Source organism: Mastigoproctus giganteus, unplaced genomic scaffold (genome assembly GCF_048544385.1).
Source record: "Mastigoproctus giganteus isolate SK-2022 unplaced genomic scaffold, ASM4854438v1 scaffold_23, whole genome shotgun sequence".
NCBI lineage: Eukaryota > Metazoa > Arthropoda > Arachnida > Uropygi > Thelyphonidae > Mastigoproctus > Mastigoproctus giganteus.
Genome location: NW_028328300.1, coordinates 291,920 through 309,588, shown reverse-complemented (window position 1 = coordinate 309,588; position 17,669 = coordinate 291,920). Strand labels below are relative to the sequence as shown.

Here is a 17,669-nt window from a genome sequence, read left to right as displayed (position 1 = left end):
TTTCAAAATAACTCCTTCCAAATTTGGAAAAAGAACCAAAATGACACGCAAAGTATTTAAAAGTAACGGACCCTAAAAAAAAAAAAAATTAAATTTCACTACCTTACAGGATGAAATTTCTCATTCTCTAAATTATAGTATGTTTGGTGAAAGATGAATGCAACATCACATTGCCATACATGACTGCTTAGAAGTAATGGCTGAAATGAAAGGAGGATACATAACCAATAAGAGATAGTTGGATAATGAGCAAGTTGTTGTTAAAGCAGAATATCCAATTATTTAACAGCCTAAGCAACATGTACTTCTGTATTACTAAAAAAATAAATTTTATTCATCCACAGACAGCTAATCTATGCGTGATTTTTTTCCCCCATTTTTTGTACATGGAAAGCAAAGGATACTGAATCCACCTTCACTAAACTAATCTACCACTGCAACATTGCTTTTATTCGTGATAAGGTATGTTTCATGCATAATTTACGTAAACATTTAGCTTTTACCAAAAGAAACAAAAATACCCCGAAATTTCAGAAGTGTAAAAATTTCATATTTTCACTTAAAAAAAAAACATAAATCACAAAGTTGATTTAATGATATTTGTTTATTTGATTCACGAAAACTACTCTACTCTATCCCACTTCTACAGAGAAAGTCTGAAATAATTTTAAAAGTTTAATGGATAACAAAATAAAAAGCAAAGAATAAAAAGCAACGTCAATTGAGGCAATACTTTATTGAAAAGTCAATAACTACTGCATTTCAATACAAACGTTGAGGAGAACCCATTGTACTCTTGATGTGAAGTGATCGAATATTCTGCCAGTTCTTTTTCAGAAGAGAAACCAAGAAATTAATAGCCAAATTAATATTCTGGGCCAGTTCATCTGGTGACATTTTTACATGACCCACAGCTACAGCAAGGCACAGAACCTAAGGGGAAAAAATAAATAAATAAATAAAACATGAAAGATATATTTAATTAAAAAAAAATAAACAAATTACTGCTTACAAAATAAATGTTTCTGTTCTACAGAGATGGTGTAGAAAGCAGTATTTCAAGCGTTTTTAAAAACAGAAAATGTGCACACTTTTGGCTGAAGCTTAATGCAATTCTGTCTTCTTATTTCTAAGTGTATTTCAGGCAACAAGGTCAAAAGAGTTTAACCAATACAATACAGTAACACAATCACAGCCCAGGATGTAAATGCCACCTACATCTAGGATCAGACTGTCCAACAACTGTTTCCTGACGATCCTCAACAGGAAATACCCAACAGAAAAGAATAAGGGAGAAAAACTAAACCTACACTGTTAACCAAGTAGAAACAACCATTCATATTAGACGAATTGAATGCAGCAACAAATCAGACAGGAAAAGAAGCATCTGGGACAAAATCTCTCAGAACTAGAAATAATCATAAAAGTCTTAGAATATTTCCCAAATACGGATTCATTCAGATTTGGGAAATACGAATATTTCCCAAATCTGAATGAACAGAATATTAGCAAAGCGGCATCGTTTTAAGTTATATCTCATATTGTGAATACCACAACGATTTGCCATGATATTGCACTACTTCGAATAAGTAACGCTTCACCTGAGGAGAAGACTAATGTTACTTATTCTCAGGTACCCACCGAAGAAGGGCCAAATAGCTCTGAAACGGTGCCGTCTGGGTGGTGGTATCCATCTGAGAATAAGTAACATTAGTCTTCTCCTCAGGTGAAGCGTTACTTATTCGAAGTAGTGCAATATCATGGCGAATCATTGTGATGATATTCACAATATGAGATATAACTTAAAACGATGCCGCTTTGCTAATATTCTGTTCATTCTGATTTGGCTATGTATTATTGATGCCTTTGCACTATACTTATACATAGTCTAGACTTTTCCATAGCTTGAGGCTTACGCCCTAAATACTTTATAGTCGAAATCATCATATTAAGAAAAAAGCAAAGAACTGACATCTATTCTCTACCATCAGGAATTTAAACACAAGGAATCAATCCCAATGTATACCCATCAATAATTGATGGGTATACATTGGGAATGGCACATCTTGGTGACTACAGCCACCAAGATGTGCTATTCCCTACAGGACAAGGTGACTGAAGATAAAAGGCAATAAAGTGCAAACAATCTAATCCCTTGTGTTCACTGTGCTAGTTAGTGGCATCAATAAATCAGCTATGGTCAATCAGAATTTAAACAGAAGGAATCAATCCCAATGTATACCCATCAATAATTGATAGGTATACATTGGGAATGGCACATCTTGGTGACTACAGAAACCAAGATGTGCTATTCCCACTGTGCTAGTTAGTGGCATCAATAAGTCAGCTATGGTCAGATCAAGTGATATTTGCAGCAGACAAATCTATTTCATTATTACTGCTGGTGCTGACACAGTATTTCACTCATAGTATATCGTGCCATCTTGGTAGAAACAAGTCCACACAACAGTCAGGAAACAATTATAAAGCTAGTGGTTTTGTAATTGATCCTTTGTCCATTCTTCACAACCAGCACAAAGATTACAAATGTATGCTGCTATATTTCACTGGTAATGTGCATTACTCACTGAAGAGAATATTGACATCACACTTTCACATAAAGCTGCAAGGACTTGTACTGCCTACATGCAAGCGCACGCGCGCGTGTGTGTGTGTGTGTGTGTGTGTGTGCGCGAGCGGGCGTGAGTGCTTTGCAATACAAACTGAACTAACAAAACATTAGAGTGAAATATCTACCCAAATCACCAGAACACTTACTACTAATGGATTTTAAGCTTTGGGACTACCTGAAATTATGAATGTTCTGAAACTGTTCATGAATAATAACAAAATGCAAGAATGATATTGTAAGATGAAATGTACAACTTTGTTGTTACATCTATCACCACACATATGCAGTGCATTCTGGATATTAAAGGAATCAACAACAATTGTAGCCCACTCTATAAAAAGGGACCTGTACCTGAACATGATGTTGGGCGAACATTGTAACCTATTATTTCACATCTATGACAACTAGATGTTGAATATAACATTCAGGATGCCAGATTCAACTCTACAAGACATTTATAAATGTCTTGTAGCAAGATGATTTTATTCACCAATTGTGACTACGCATTTTTTTAAATTAAAAACTTTGCATTAACTTAAACACAGTGGACCTCCAATATAAAGCAGCTTCCTAGTCCATTGTTTCTCATATTCATCATGGATAGATGATGGATATGAGAAACCAGTATATAACTTCCATTTGCATTGTTAAAAAAAAAAAAAAAAAAAAAGTTTTCAAAAGTTTTACAATCATTAATTGTATTTAGTAGTTACGAGTTTAGAGGTTATCAAACTATCTATATACTATATACAGATAGTCTTTATTTCATTTTATTTTATTTTTGCAATAAACTCAATGCCTATGTCTGCAGTCAAAGAAAAAAGCTGTATTCACAAATTTCCAGCCTCAAAATGAGGCCGACATCAAGACATGAATATGGAAGAAGAGATTTACAAATAAGGAGTAAGTTCATATTTGGCCAATATGTTGCAGAGGCTGACAGTTGGACAATATTTAAGAAGCAGGTGGTAAAGAGTATGATAACAGTGGATATAGTTGTATGGACAATTTTTTTTAAACAAATAATACAGTTATTAGTCAGCAAGCACTAATATCACACCAGTTTGGACAAATTACTGAGGAGCTTGGATACAGCCCTAATCAACAAGTCTTCGGCAATGATAAAACAGCTGTTCTGGAAAAAGGAATTACAGAATTTTCATCACTAAGGAAGGGAAGAGCTTACACATCACAAATCATCTAAGAATCAATTGACTTCTTCTGGAAAACAATGACACTTGGTATTTCAAGTTAATTGACACTCCTTTACACTATGTAAATCCAAGAACCTTTAAATACCTTAGCTTCCTATGGCTTGGAAATCAAAGGAGCTTCAATTACCAGGACCATTTTCCAAAAGTAGTTTTGCCATCATTAACAATGCTTCAGGTCACCAACAATCTTGATGGGATGAAATGAATTAATGATGGGATGGAGAGGGAATGAAGTGCATCTCCTTTCCCTGATACAAAATCAAATACTAATTTCAAGTGATACTACCATATGATCACATTCACTAAATTCTTGGAGGCACTGACAAAGGAAAGAGCCCACACCATCCTGCAATACAAACACTGCTGCATGAAGTCAATACCTATGAATGCAAATGCTGTATGTACAAATGTAATTTGAAATTATGGCCTGAATAATGTGTTACTGATTTCCTGTATTCCAAGAGGAAATGGTCAAAAAATGCAGAAAGGGTTGTAGAGCTTGATAGCCAGTTTAATTTGAAATTATATCCCAGAAGAACTGCTGGTGACACGTTCAAGGTCCAACAGCAATTACCTCATGAAGAAATTAATAAGAAACTAAGAACTTCAACATCGATGGATTTATTTAACCACTGGGAGGCAGTGAAGGAGTTTTTAGATAACTATGCAAAGAGATGTTCTTTGCACCAATGATGATTGATTTCTATTGATCTTTATTGCTAATAAGGAAATCCTAAATAAGAGGAAAAGGGCCAGGATGTAATCAATTCTAGATTTCCTTTTTAAGGATACCTACACGAATCTGCAACCCTCTACTTCTGGATTTTAAGTTACTGGTATGCAGACTGGGGATAATTCATTCTTCGAGGAGTAAACTGATATGCACATTATATGTTTAAATCAATAAATTATTGTTAAACCAGTTTTTATTGTTTTTTTTATTTATTTACCCAAAAAATGAGTTTAGTGCTTAAGTTTATGATTTCCCTGGAAATAATTACAAATATAACATGCAAAGCAAACTATCACCCTGCATGTGCTATCTGCTGCACTTTTAAGGACCCAATTAACAACAGATGGAAAGCTTACATACAAAATTTTGCAAATATATATTTACAAAAGATTCAAATGGACATCACTATGAAATTTTAGTCACTTACCTTTTTCATTTGAAACTTAATTGTAGCCTTTACTTCATCTATTTTAGACATCATTGATTCATTGTGAGTAAAAAGAGTTGGAAATTTGCCTGCCTTGTTGAGACCTGGTCCAAGCAGCCTGGGTATTTGTTTGATCAGGGATTCAGAAGCCAAGAATGCATCATACTTCTTTGCTTAGGAGAGACAAATTTAGAATATTTCAAAGGCAATTTCAAAATTATTTTATATCTATATATATAATTATGTTTGTATGTATTCAATAAAAGCAAAAAAATTCATGTTTGTTTATTCTATCTTTTAGATTTGCACCCCTTATCCCAACAACAAGGGGAAAAAAATCATTCCTTTTAGGCTTCCTCAGCTTCCCTCTATCAAAAAAAAAAAAATCTTTGGAATTGACCATTTTTATATATTGAGCTGAAGTCATACAAAACTCAAGATACTGATTAAAATATTCATTAAATCTGTTATTTGTTATAACCATTATAGTACTTTTATAAAGTTTCAAAAATAATAATGAAACCAAACTTTCAAACACTTGGAAAGAAAGTGTTTGAAAGAACTCTTGGGAGTAGTATGGAAAACTTTCATACACAGACTCATGACTGTGTATGGATGTATTTTTTTTTTTTTTTACCTTTTAAAGACCCGTCACCACCAAATACGGAGGATGCGGAAAGGTCAGGGAATGACCACCGCATATCCCGGAGCAATATGGCCTTAGTTGCTAATGCTCCTAAAAAAAAAAAAAAAAAAAAAAAATCAAATCAAATCAAACCTTTTAAAGAGATTTTTGGCATACTACTCCAGCACAGTGCATCAGTTCACAAGGTATGTTAATATCTTACAATATTTTTTCTGTATATTAACAGAACAAAACCTTTACAGATAACTCATGATGAGAATGGTTGCTTATTTGATTTAGACCAGAGCCATGCAACCCTTTTTTGGTTAGGAGGCCAAAACATTGAATGTCGCAGGCCACAAGGCCACGGCCGACGTCTACATTTATAGTTTAATTTATTTTACCATTAATAATTAAATATGAAAATAAAAAAAAATTAGTTTAGTGCTTAAGTTTATGATTTCCCTGGAAAAAATGTAAGTACCATTCTTATATTTTTTCCACTTATTACATAAGTTATTAGTGTTATTACATAACATGAATACCATTCTTACACTGTATGTTTATAGTGTTTTTAAATGCTGAGAAAGAGACATAAAACATCATAAGCAATGCAGAAAACTGAATATTAAAAAGATTTTCAAAAGTAGATGTTAAACTATATTTTGAGAAATTCCAATTTTAAACCTGGGGGACTCACAAAACACTTTGGTCACATAATATGAAGGAATAGGCTGCACATAGTCTGCTGAAGCCAGTGGTCTTATTCATATATTATGAAACTGTTTATGTAAAAGGGTAACAAATTTTCCATCAGAACAGTTCATATAAACCTTTTTTTTAAGATAGAAAAAAACTTATTCAAATCTGCATAATTTTCTATGACATAGGAGAGTGATAGAAAGATTCTTGTAATTGTGCCAGAGGGTAAAAGGTAGTCTTTATATGAGAACACTGCATACACATCGCTTATACACAGAAACAAGTGAGTGAGGTGGGTGTATCCTATTTGCCCTTGCCAGAACTATTTCTTCTTGCTTATGTAGTAGTAGTAGTGGTGGCATGTTATGCAAGAAAGCAAATGTATGAGCTTATGCAGCATCAGCCAAAAAAAAAAATCACACCATTCCCTCCAAATGCCTGTCCAGTTCCTCCTTAAATTTATTCAACCTATCAACTTCCACAACGACAGATGGAAGTTTGTTCCAGCAATTAACCACCCGCTGGTTAAAGGCAAATTTCCGCACATCTGTCCTTTCTTAATTTGAATTTATGCCCCCTTAGGTTCGTAATCTGAACAAGTGGAAGGATCCCATCAGAATTCAGCGTGCTCAACCCATTCAAGGCCTTATACACCTCAATCAGATCACCGCGCAGGTGCCTAGTCTCCAGCCACTGCAATTTGCAGAACTTAAGCCTCTCTTGATAAGATGATCCCTTCATTCCCCTCACCAATCTTGTTGCCCTTCTCTGTACATGCTCAAGTAAATCTACATCCTTCCTAAAATGAGGCCTCCAGAACTGTACACAGTACTCAAGGCGTGGCCTGACCATTGCCTTATACAGAGGGATAATCACCTCCTTTTCCCTGCTAGCAAAATTCCTATATATCATTGACAAAACCCCATGACCTGCCCTGGCAGCCTGTCTGCATTGCTCAGAAAACTTCATATCTGACTGCACAATTACTCCCAGGTCTTTTTCATTTTCTACCACGTTAAGTGTAGTACCACACAGTTGGTACGTTTCTCTGGGGTTACTTCTACCCATATGCAGTACTTTGCATTTGTCAAGATTAAACTTCAGTTGCCACTTCTTAGCCCATCTGCCCAAATTATCTAGATCCTGTTGCAGTAGCACACTGCCATTACTGTCATTAACAACCCTGCCAACCTTTGTATCATCTGCAAACTTCGACACTAAGCCTGATATACCTTCATCAATATCATTGATAAATATACAAAACAACAGTGGACCCAACACCGAACCCTGTGGGACTCCACTAATAACATTAGTCCAAGAAGAGCAGCACCCATTGATTATCTTGTCTAAAGATGGAATTCTGTGCTTACAGCTTCTGTTTTATTTGCATTAGTTTGTTGTTCACTTGAAATAGCCAGATTTGTTGCCACTGAATTCTACAAACTCACTGAATATGGGTCAGAAAATCTACATATAGTATTTGGTAGGATGCAGGTCCTGCAGTGACTGGATGGTTAGCTGCTTGGTCTGCACTTTCATTTTGTGAGACGAGGGCATATCCTGGAATTCAGCAAAAACTAACAGAATGGTTGTTGTTGCATAAATGATTTAAGCAAGACTTGATTTGTTTTACTATCGGATGTGAAGATGAGAGTTAATTTTTCTATTGCTAAGACTGCACTCATGGAATCTTTACATATATCAGGCTTTGTGTACTGAGATGAATGTCAACACTGTCCAAGGCTAATTTTATTGCAAACAGTGCACTGATGTAAGTCCTACATTCATATGGAGACAGTAAAGGAGACACAGCAGCATCAGTTTTGCACCATCAGGGTATATTAAGCAACTCTCAGAATTATTAAGAACATGTCCCTCCTGAAATTGAACATTTGGGTTGAACCCACAACGTTCAACTTAGACATGGCTGCCAACTTTTTACTTTCAAAAAACTGGATTTCTATGCTTAGAAATGGCATTATAAGCAGAAGGATAATAAGAAAAACAGAAACAAGACTCAAGATAATTAGTCACATTTCTAGCCTCTGTGCACTTGTTAGCAAGGACCACCATGTATTAATTCCTTCTTTCATAACAGCATCTGGTACTGAACCTGACAAAATTAATACTGCAATGCATATATTGTTCCATCTATTTCTTGGAAATAATGGAAATGTGTCCATAAAAATTTTCACATGTTAAAATGATGCACTGACAATTGAAATTTGTATTACCTCAACATTTATAAGACCACAATTTTTTAATGGGAACTTGTGCACCGTGTAGTTGCAAACAAAGTACTTCCTCACTAACCAAATCTCCTCCTTTTGTTTAGACTTTCCACAACCTTGGCAGTAGAAATGCCTATGATTAAGTCAGAATCATCAATCTGATTTAGTCTGCTATGGCTACCAATTTCCAAAACAGAAGTGTAAGATTTCAAAACTGCTGGCAAAATCAATTTACACATAACATCCTTCAACATACCTAGGAGTAATGATCTCAATAATATAAGTATATGAGCCATGCTGGATTGAAGAGCTATGTTCGAATTTTCAAACATTAGCACAACACTTAAAAGAAAAACAAGAAAATTGCAAAAAGAGAAAAACACGAACAAACCTTTTTGCACGAGTGAGGAAAATATGACTAGAATTATCAGTTTGCCTGGTCTGTTTAGGATTGTTTTTACCAGAAGTCTGCATTCTTTTTCTTTTTCTGGAGTTCATGAACTTGTCTTCTTTTGAAACTTTTGAATTATGAACCTCTTCTTTAAAAAGATTGAAAGTTCTGAGATATAATTATTATTTTATCAGCCCTTATTATACATTTAACCAGAGAATCAACAAGTGCATACATGCTTAAAAATGTTTATTTTGATGGCATACACTAGTTGAAATTGTTTAAATCTTTCCTTTTTAGCACTTGTCTAGATAGTAGTAAATGTTTATCAAGTATTCACCCAATTTTACAGGAAGGCATGCAGCATCCTTTTAAGGGTACAAATTAACAAGATGACAAGGGCAACCCAATTACTACCAAGTGCACAACAATCCTCTCTTTTAATGCAAGGGTGGTTGCACCCAAAATGTAGCAAAAATAGTGGCAGGTCAACTGACACGTATAAAATTTTTTTAATTTTTGGAAAATGTTTCTGGCTTTTTTTTTTTTCCCCCTGCTTAAATAGCCAATACTTCAACTTTCCTTAATGCAATGGATTACAGCACTTTTTAGTTTTAATAAAAATTTAAGAATTTTAAAACATGCTATGTGCTTTATGCCTTTTATGTTCAAAAACATAAAAGAAATATTAAATGTGCTGGAAAAGGGGGGGGGGGAATACACACTAGACACAAAACAGAAACATCAATCTCTTATTCTCTCCCATTTTACAGTTTAAAAGATGATTATGTGTGAGAAATTTAACAAGTGTTAAATTTTGCATTTATAAAAATAGTACACAAAATATAAAAACATATTTCTGCTTATTATGTATATAAATAATGAAAGAATTAAAAAAAAAACATATTTGAAATCTGGCAGCACCCTTTAAAGTGCATTAAATTTCAAACTATGTATCCTGCTTCCAACAGTGTAGCAACCGTCTGGATACAATAATACAGTCCATTCCGGTTATTTGGGTCACATCAGGACTAGTGCATTTTGGCCCGATTAAGCGGCTGCCCCAATTATCCGAAATTTCACGTAAATAGTTAAAAATACAACGTACCCCCCATTTTTTTTCACAATTAGTTCACTGTACAATCAAATTCAATTAATTACTATTTTTTTTTTTTATCTTATTTTTTTTTATTATTTATTTATTTTTTTTTTTTTTAGGCCCTTGCCACTGAAATCTTAGGAAATTAGGTGGTAGGCCCTGCCAGAGTACTTACTTCTAATGCGATCCCTCTATGCCTGACCTGCCTCCTCGGGGCTAAGTGTGGGCAACGGGGGTCCCACTAGGGGCCCAACGGCTAAAAGGTCAGAGGAACAATATGACACTACACAACATAAACCTTACACTTTTTAAAATCTCTGGCCTTCACAGTGTTCTGTGTTTCACAAACAGAGTACACAACACGGAGATGGGGGAAACCCCTGGGGCCGTTAGACAATGAACACTTTACACTTTGTACAATCAAATCACGTTACGACAAACTCAACATAGTAAAGTACCATTCACTATACGATGTACAGTAAGCACCGGTCATTGTGATCATGTTTGTGAATTGAATTTAAATTTTATTAAACAGCGATTCTAATTAGCGAAAATAGGAGGAATATTATCCACAGGCTATAAAAGCAAAGATATATTAAGCACAAATTTACCCTTTATTACCTTACCAATTGAAAAATTAAATGATATGTGAAAATCGGAAGAATATACGTGATAATCGGAATAATTAATACGTACTGTAATAAGTACATTTTTTTTTTTTTTTTTTTGGTAGTTGTTGGCCATAATGCACCTCCCAAGGTTTTTGCAGTACTTTGATCAAAGCCCGAGGCGGGATTCGAACCCGTGACCTTTGGGTTGCCAGGCAGGCACTTTACCCACCTGGCTAGCCCGGTCGGCGTAATAAGTACATACGAACTAGTTGACATTTCTGTTCACTGACATTTGTGGGTAGGGATTAAAATTTAAAACAGTAAAAAGATAAGCAATCAATAACAAAGAACACGGCACACACAATTTGCAAGTAACACGATACGCGCAAGTGAGAACCGAGTAACGAGTTACAAAGCTTTAAAAATACGAATAAAGAGATCTAAAAATTTATTTTTTTTATATGATTGAAGATTCCATAGAAGTGTAAACACATTTTACCATAATAACCCACAGAATTCCAGCTGTCGGTATTATCGCAAATTCAGTAAGATCGAGTTTACTATTCATTTATGACAGATTTCACTAACAGAAAAGCCCAATAAACGGGTGACTGCTAATTGTTTTTATTGTTTTATGGTTGTGACCTCCAGAATTTCGACTGAACCACATGGTACCATCGGAGACAATCGTGGGGTAATCTCCAGTGCTGCGGTCTTCTGCCCCGATTAAACGGCATGCTGTCCCAATTAAGAGAAGTAAACCCTGGCTATTTTCTCGATTGGTTTGTGTTTTTTTAAGATTTGCCCCAAATAAACGGCTGCCCCGATTAACTGGTGGCCCAAATAACCGGAATCCACTGTATCTGGTTTCACATCTTAACTCTGAGCAAACAACAGTACACCCATTCAAAAATTACTATGGTAAAAGAGTAGATGCTTAATGCACTGTGTGGGAGCACCAATGCAATCTGGCAGCATCCTTCGCAGTGCATTCCATTTCAAACTATGAGGTGCTACCCAAATGTTCCTGAAATTTGAATGTTAAACGGGAACTACGTCTAGTAAGGACTTGTGGTGCTAATTAACACTGCATGAGTGTGCCGCATGGCATCGGGCTGGATAGAGATTGAATATTTATGCGCAGTTCTTTGGCAGTGTGTTAAGCATAGTTTGCAATTGTTGCAATGGCTTATGTGAGAGAGCAACGTGATTGCATCAAGTTTTGTTTCCTTCTTAATGATACAACAGCAAAAACCCATAAGAATTTGAAACAAGCTTTTGGTGACAATGCTTTAGGCCACACGCAGACCTACTACTGGTTTAACCATTTTAAAAACAGCCAAATATCAGTTTATGATGACGATTGCTCTGGGCATCCATCATCAGGCACCACCCCGGAAAATGCAAATGTTCGTGTGGCAATCTGTAAAGACCGCAAGGCAGACCATCCATGACATTTGTAGCATTGTAAGACTATTGTACACATACCAGCAGATTTTGTCAGATGAGTTGTACGTGAGAAGGACTGCAGCCAAGTTCGTGCCACAGTTACTGAGTGAAGACCAAAATCAGCATCGCATGGAAGTTAGCAGAGATCTTCAAGAACGGGCCAGGAGTGATCAAAACTTCCTTTCTACAGCCGTCACTGGTGACGAGAGTTGGATATACGGGTATGACCCAGAAACCAAGCAACAATCATCCCAGTGGAAGAGCCATCTTTGCCCCGACCAAAGAAAGCCTGACAAGTGAAGGGCAATGTGAAGTCCATGCTGATCTGCTTTTTTGGAAATTGACAGGATTATCCGTAAGGAATTCATCCCTCCTGGCCAGAACGTCAATGCAAAGTTCTACTGCGACATCATGAGGTGATTAAGGGAAGCCTTCAAGAGGAAATGTCCAGAGAAGTAGCGCATAAAGAACAGAGTCCGTCATGACGAAGCGCCAGCCCACACACCTCTCGCTGTGGAGCAGTTTTTGGCATCCAACAACATGACAATCATTACCCCACCCACCCTTATTCGCAGGCTTAGCCCCCTGCAACTTCTTCCTCTTCCCAAGAATGAAAAAACAGCATAGAGGATATCCAAACTGAATCGCATGTGGTGCTCAACACTATGACAAAGGACTTTCAGGGTGCATTCAAATCATGGAAGAAGTGCTGGGATCGGTGTTTACGCACTCAAGGGAACTACTTCGAAGGTGGCAGTGGCGAATAAGACCAAGGGTGAGTAATTCATTTTATAAATACATTACGGGAACTTTTGGGCAGCACCTTATATGTATCCTGCTTCCAACAGTGTAGCAACCATCTGGACAGAATATCAGGTTTAATGATATCTTTACTCAGTGAAAACAATAATACATCATTCAAAAATTACTAGGGTAAAACAGTACATGCTTACTGCACTAGTGGGAGAAGAAACACATTTAGCCTTAGCCTTTAAACACACAGCAGCAGTGCTTGTTCAGTATCATGCTACTCTTAGAGCAAAAAAGACAAATAGCTGCACAGACAGTAGAGGGTTACCTGACAGGTTCTCGCATATAATTTTTGTATGAAAACTAATAAAATCACTTCAGAAACTATAGCAATAAAAGTCTGACTATCTGGGAAAGTAAAAAAAAATCTGATTTTCAATCAATCACTGATTAATGGTTAACAAGAGAAACATTACTTGATGTTATAGGTCAGGTTAACTGCCATTACCACTAGGTAATGAAATGGATATATGCCCCGTACAGTCACTTTCTAGCGCTGGCAGTGAAAGCAAGCTGCTTTCAATTTGATGATATTATTATTTATTATTATTACAAAAGGTCACCACAATGGGACATTGCTTGAAATTACTGTTTACTGTAGCAAATGAAAATAGCATATTTTTTTTAAGAGCCACACCATCTCTTCTTTCCCTATCAATGTAATTTCAATAACAACACCTGTTGCTTTCATTCTTCCACAACCTTACTTTTTGCTATTTCAATATCGGGAAACTAATTTTTGAACAATGCACTTGCACAATCACTACAATTCAGAGGAAGATTGTTTCACGACAAACGAAAAATAAAAATTCAGCTTGTATGACATCATCATCACCATGAAATATAACATCTACTGTCTGACCACGCAAAATGTGACTGTGCCTGGCAAAATGCCAGTACGATTCCATTTCAGGTATAGGCAGTGCCACAGTACAACTCAGATGAGGAACTGATAAACACTATCAGAGTTGCACTCAGATGCACAGTTTAATAGGTCATTCAAGTTTATGAATTTTGTTAGCAAAGAGAGAATGGAAGTAAAGAATGCAAGAGGGAAAGTTTACATTGTCAAGTAAAACATTACTTGACTACGTAAACATTACGTCATTAAATATCTTGATAAGGAAGCACTAAATGGAGTTCAAAGCATGCCAATTAAACAAGCAACTAAGTGGGCAGATGTTGCCACAGGATTTTTGGAAACAATCATTTAAAAAATTAGGAGGGAAGAGAAAGATAACAAAAATCCCGCTTTTAAATCTCTAAAAATGCAAACTAAAACAAGACAGGGTGTATCTCTTGTGGACAAATTCAATCGAGAAGTTAAGGTGAACTGCCCAAGAACTTTTACATAAATGACTAACGAGTTCCAACAATACCTAAATTAATTTCAGTTCTAAAACAGAAAATAAATTTTACTATTAAAAGAGAATCAATTCAAAAAATTCTTCACGAATGCTGATTTTGTTGGAAAAAATCTCAAAGCAAAAGAAAGCTTTTAATTGTAAATACGAAATTGAAAGGACAAGATATTTGTGACAAATTACATGATTTAGAAGAGAAAGTAGTCATACTGTTTATATTGATGAAACTTGGATCAATAGCAATTTGGTATTTTAGTAAATGCTGGAAAATTTAATGTTTGTAACCAGGGGCAGCATTTTGGTAGGCACTGAGGAACTGCAGCACCCCCAGCTTTTAAAACCTAAATATACAGTAAACGGAGTTATATGAAGTTTTGCGAAGAACAATGCAATGCAATGAATATTTTTATTAACAGGTCCCACATGTAGTATACTCATTCTCTATTTCCAATAATGAAAAAAATAAATAATTGCTTTATTTAATACAAGTATTTAACTTAGCCCAGGCAATCCAGGCCCAACCATAGCTTAAGGCCTTTGGTTCATGGAAAAACAACTATTTCCAATAATTACTTCAATAATAAACGAATAAAAACACGAAATTGTTTTAAACCTTGAAGTTTAACCATACAGAACTGTGCGTTAGACAGTTCCACATTTTACTCTCGGTGGTTGAGTCAATGCCTAGTTGTTGCCAATATGCATTTTTTAGAGGTGACAAAATGAGTCAAAGGAACTGCAGAGCGAGCAGTGCTGACTTGATCAGTGCACCAAACTTGAATGAAAAAGTCATTAATCTATTTTCAACAATTAAAAACCAAAGAATGGATTTTATTTTTAAATAAAATTTCAAGATTACCAAAGCCTGTTAAAGCTTTGTAGTATTTTTAACTTGCTTATTATTACTACTATCTATGTCTACATGTTTATAATCAAGGCAATTTAATGTAACTTTAAGAAGCAGAACCCCCCCATAGTCATGAGCAGCCACTGTTTGTAAAGTCTATAATCAGGAAATACTTCAAAATGAACTGTTTTATGTAGAGGTGAAGAAAACGGATTTATTCCTAATTCAGTGTACTAAGCAAACATAACAGCGGGGGATTATCACAGTCAGATGAATTTGGCAATTTTTGATAAAAGGACATCAGATAAACTTTTACCCAATATAACTGAAAAGGCTGTCATAATTATAGACAAATACACCCTATCATTCAGAAAACAGGAAATAATGGATTTGCTTTCCCAGAATAATATTGCTTTCAGTGATATCTTAGAAAAGTTGAACTTTTATATTTGCCAAAATGCTATTCTCAAAAAGGATTCCTAGTTTTAAGATTGCTGTCATACCACTGTGATAATGCCAGTGAATATGTATGAGCAGATTTAATGAGATACATTAGAAATTATAACATTATTGGGGATGTCTATGGATAGATTGTAAGAATTAACTATTCACGGATTAACTTCAATTGGTGAAGAAACTTGGAAAAAAATAGGTGCTCATTTATCAAATTTGGAAGAATAATAATGGAGAAAAGATACCATGATGGAAGTTGTGGCCGTCTAATAATACCAACTGATGACAGTGATGAAAATACAAGTTATAGTTCAGATGAAACAATGAATTAACTTACTAGTCCTTCTGAGGACGAAATGGATAAATAGAAAACATGGAAGTCAATTTATTGATGCTGATGAAGATACCGTTATTTCTATTTGTGAGAAATTCAAGGTTGTAAACCTGAGAAGCAGACTGAAGTTTTGTTAAATAAGTAACAGTAACAAAAAAAGCCTACTTAATACTCTCATTAATATATTCCTTCATATAAGTCCAGCTTTGAACAGCATTTAAAATATTTGCACATTTAACCTAATCACCCTTTAATCATGCCAACTTGGCTATGCACACAAGAATTCAGAGTCAAATGTCATGAGGGAGGGCAGTATTTCTGCATTTCTTTCTGTGTAATACACACTGTTTTTCAGAAACTCCCACTGCCTGAATGAAATAAGACATCTATATATGATACACAAGGCAAACAAATGTGTTACTTTTTATCAGATTTTACAGTACATGGAAAATCTTATGGATATGTCTGCAAAAATTAAGTCATATTTCTCTGGCATCTTTACTAAAACGTACTGTTCATTAGATTTGCACCACAAAGTCCAATGAAATAACACACACTACACTGAACAATGCAATTGTAGCACGTTTCACTTCTGCAACCCACATTACCGTAGCACATCTGATAGGCAATTCATTAACAAAATAAGCAGAAATTAGTAAATAAAGATGTTTTATTTTTGAATAAGAAAAACAGTTTTTGCAAAGGGACAGAGAAATTATCACCAACTATACTACAAAGGTGAATTGGAGTTGGCAGCTATGCATTCAGAACCATCTCAATAAAGATGGTAGCTTGAATAGATGCCAGCATGGGAGGTCATGCATGACCAATTTGGTAAATTACCATGATATAGTCATTAAGCAGCTGGATGTGGGTAACAATTTTGACATTATATACATAGCTGTTAGTAAAGGCTCCTGATGCTATCCTTCAAAGAAGGCTGCTATGCAAACTGGAAGAAGTTGGGGATATTGGTTACCCTCTTTTAGTCAGCCCGCAATCCTACACCAGAATTGCAGGCTAACTAAAAGAGGAGACAGAGGGTTGTCATAAATAGTCAGTCTTCATTGTGGATCAACATAACAAGTAGTCTTTCACAGGGATAGGTGTTGGTTTCCCTCCTACTTTTAATTTTCACTAGTGACACAGATATGGGTATCCAAGATACGGTGCTAAAGTTTGCTGATGATTTGAAGGAGATTAACAATGGCAGCTGAGCCTTGTTGCTTTAAAAGGAATTGGATTATTTGTATATACATCGTCTGAAAAATTCAATTAATGTTTAATGCACTAAATGTAAGGTCATGCATTAGGGGAAAGAAATCCCAGTCACACCTAGGGTAGAGGATCTCAAATTGATTTAAGATGAAAAAGGCAGGTGTTATGATTCAACATTCCTGTCCACAATTATCAGGACCCATGTTAGTCGGAAGATGGATGTCACTATCCCTCTATACAAGATGATGGTCAGATAACATTTGGAATATTTTATTTCAGTCTGGGGACTGCGTCTAAAAAAAAAAAATGAACTTCTGGGGAGGGATTCCGAAAAGGGCAACCAGATGCACACATCCCTAGATTTCCCTGTGGGTGACACATGAATCAGGACACAAATATAAAATCTCAGAGAATAACAAATGATTGGATGTCACGAAGTTCGCCTATGGGCAGTGAATCTAGCTAAGTTTAAAGCAGAATTCGATGATTAGCCAATTTGGTTTTAAACCCTAGATATCAAATTAGGGCC

The 17,669-nt window shown here is 35.5% G+C and overlaps 1 protein-coding gene across 1 annotated transcript in view; it reads right to left on the bottom strand.

Annotated features, from left to right (window-relative positions):
- Positions 1 to 717: 717 nt before the first annotated feature.
- Positions 718 to 17,669, bottom strand: part of LOC150074872 (large ribosomal subunit protein uL1-like) — a 57,100-nt gene continuing 40,148 nt past the window's right edge. Inside the window, exons 4-5 of the mRNA XM_090389445.1 lie at positions 5,007 to 5,179; positions 718 to 933 (exon numbers count right to left, since the gene is read on the bottom strand). Coding sequence (XP_090245571.1) covers positions 763 to 933; positions 5,007 to 5,179 — 344 coding nt within the window. The 3' untranslated portion in view covers positions 718 to 762. The remainder of the gene's footprint in view (positions 934 to 5,006; positions 5,180 to 17,669) is intronic.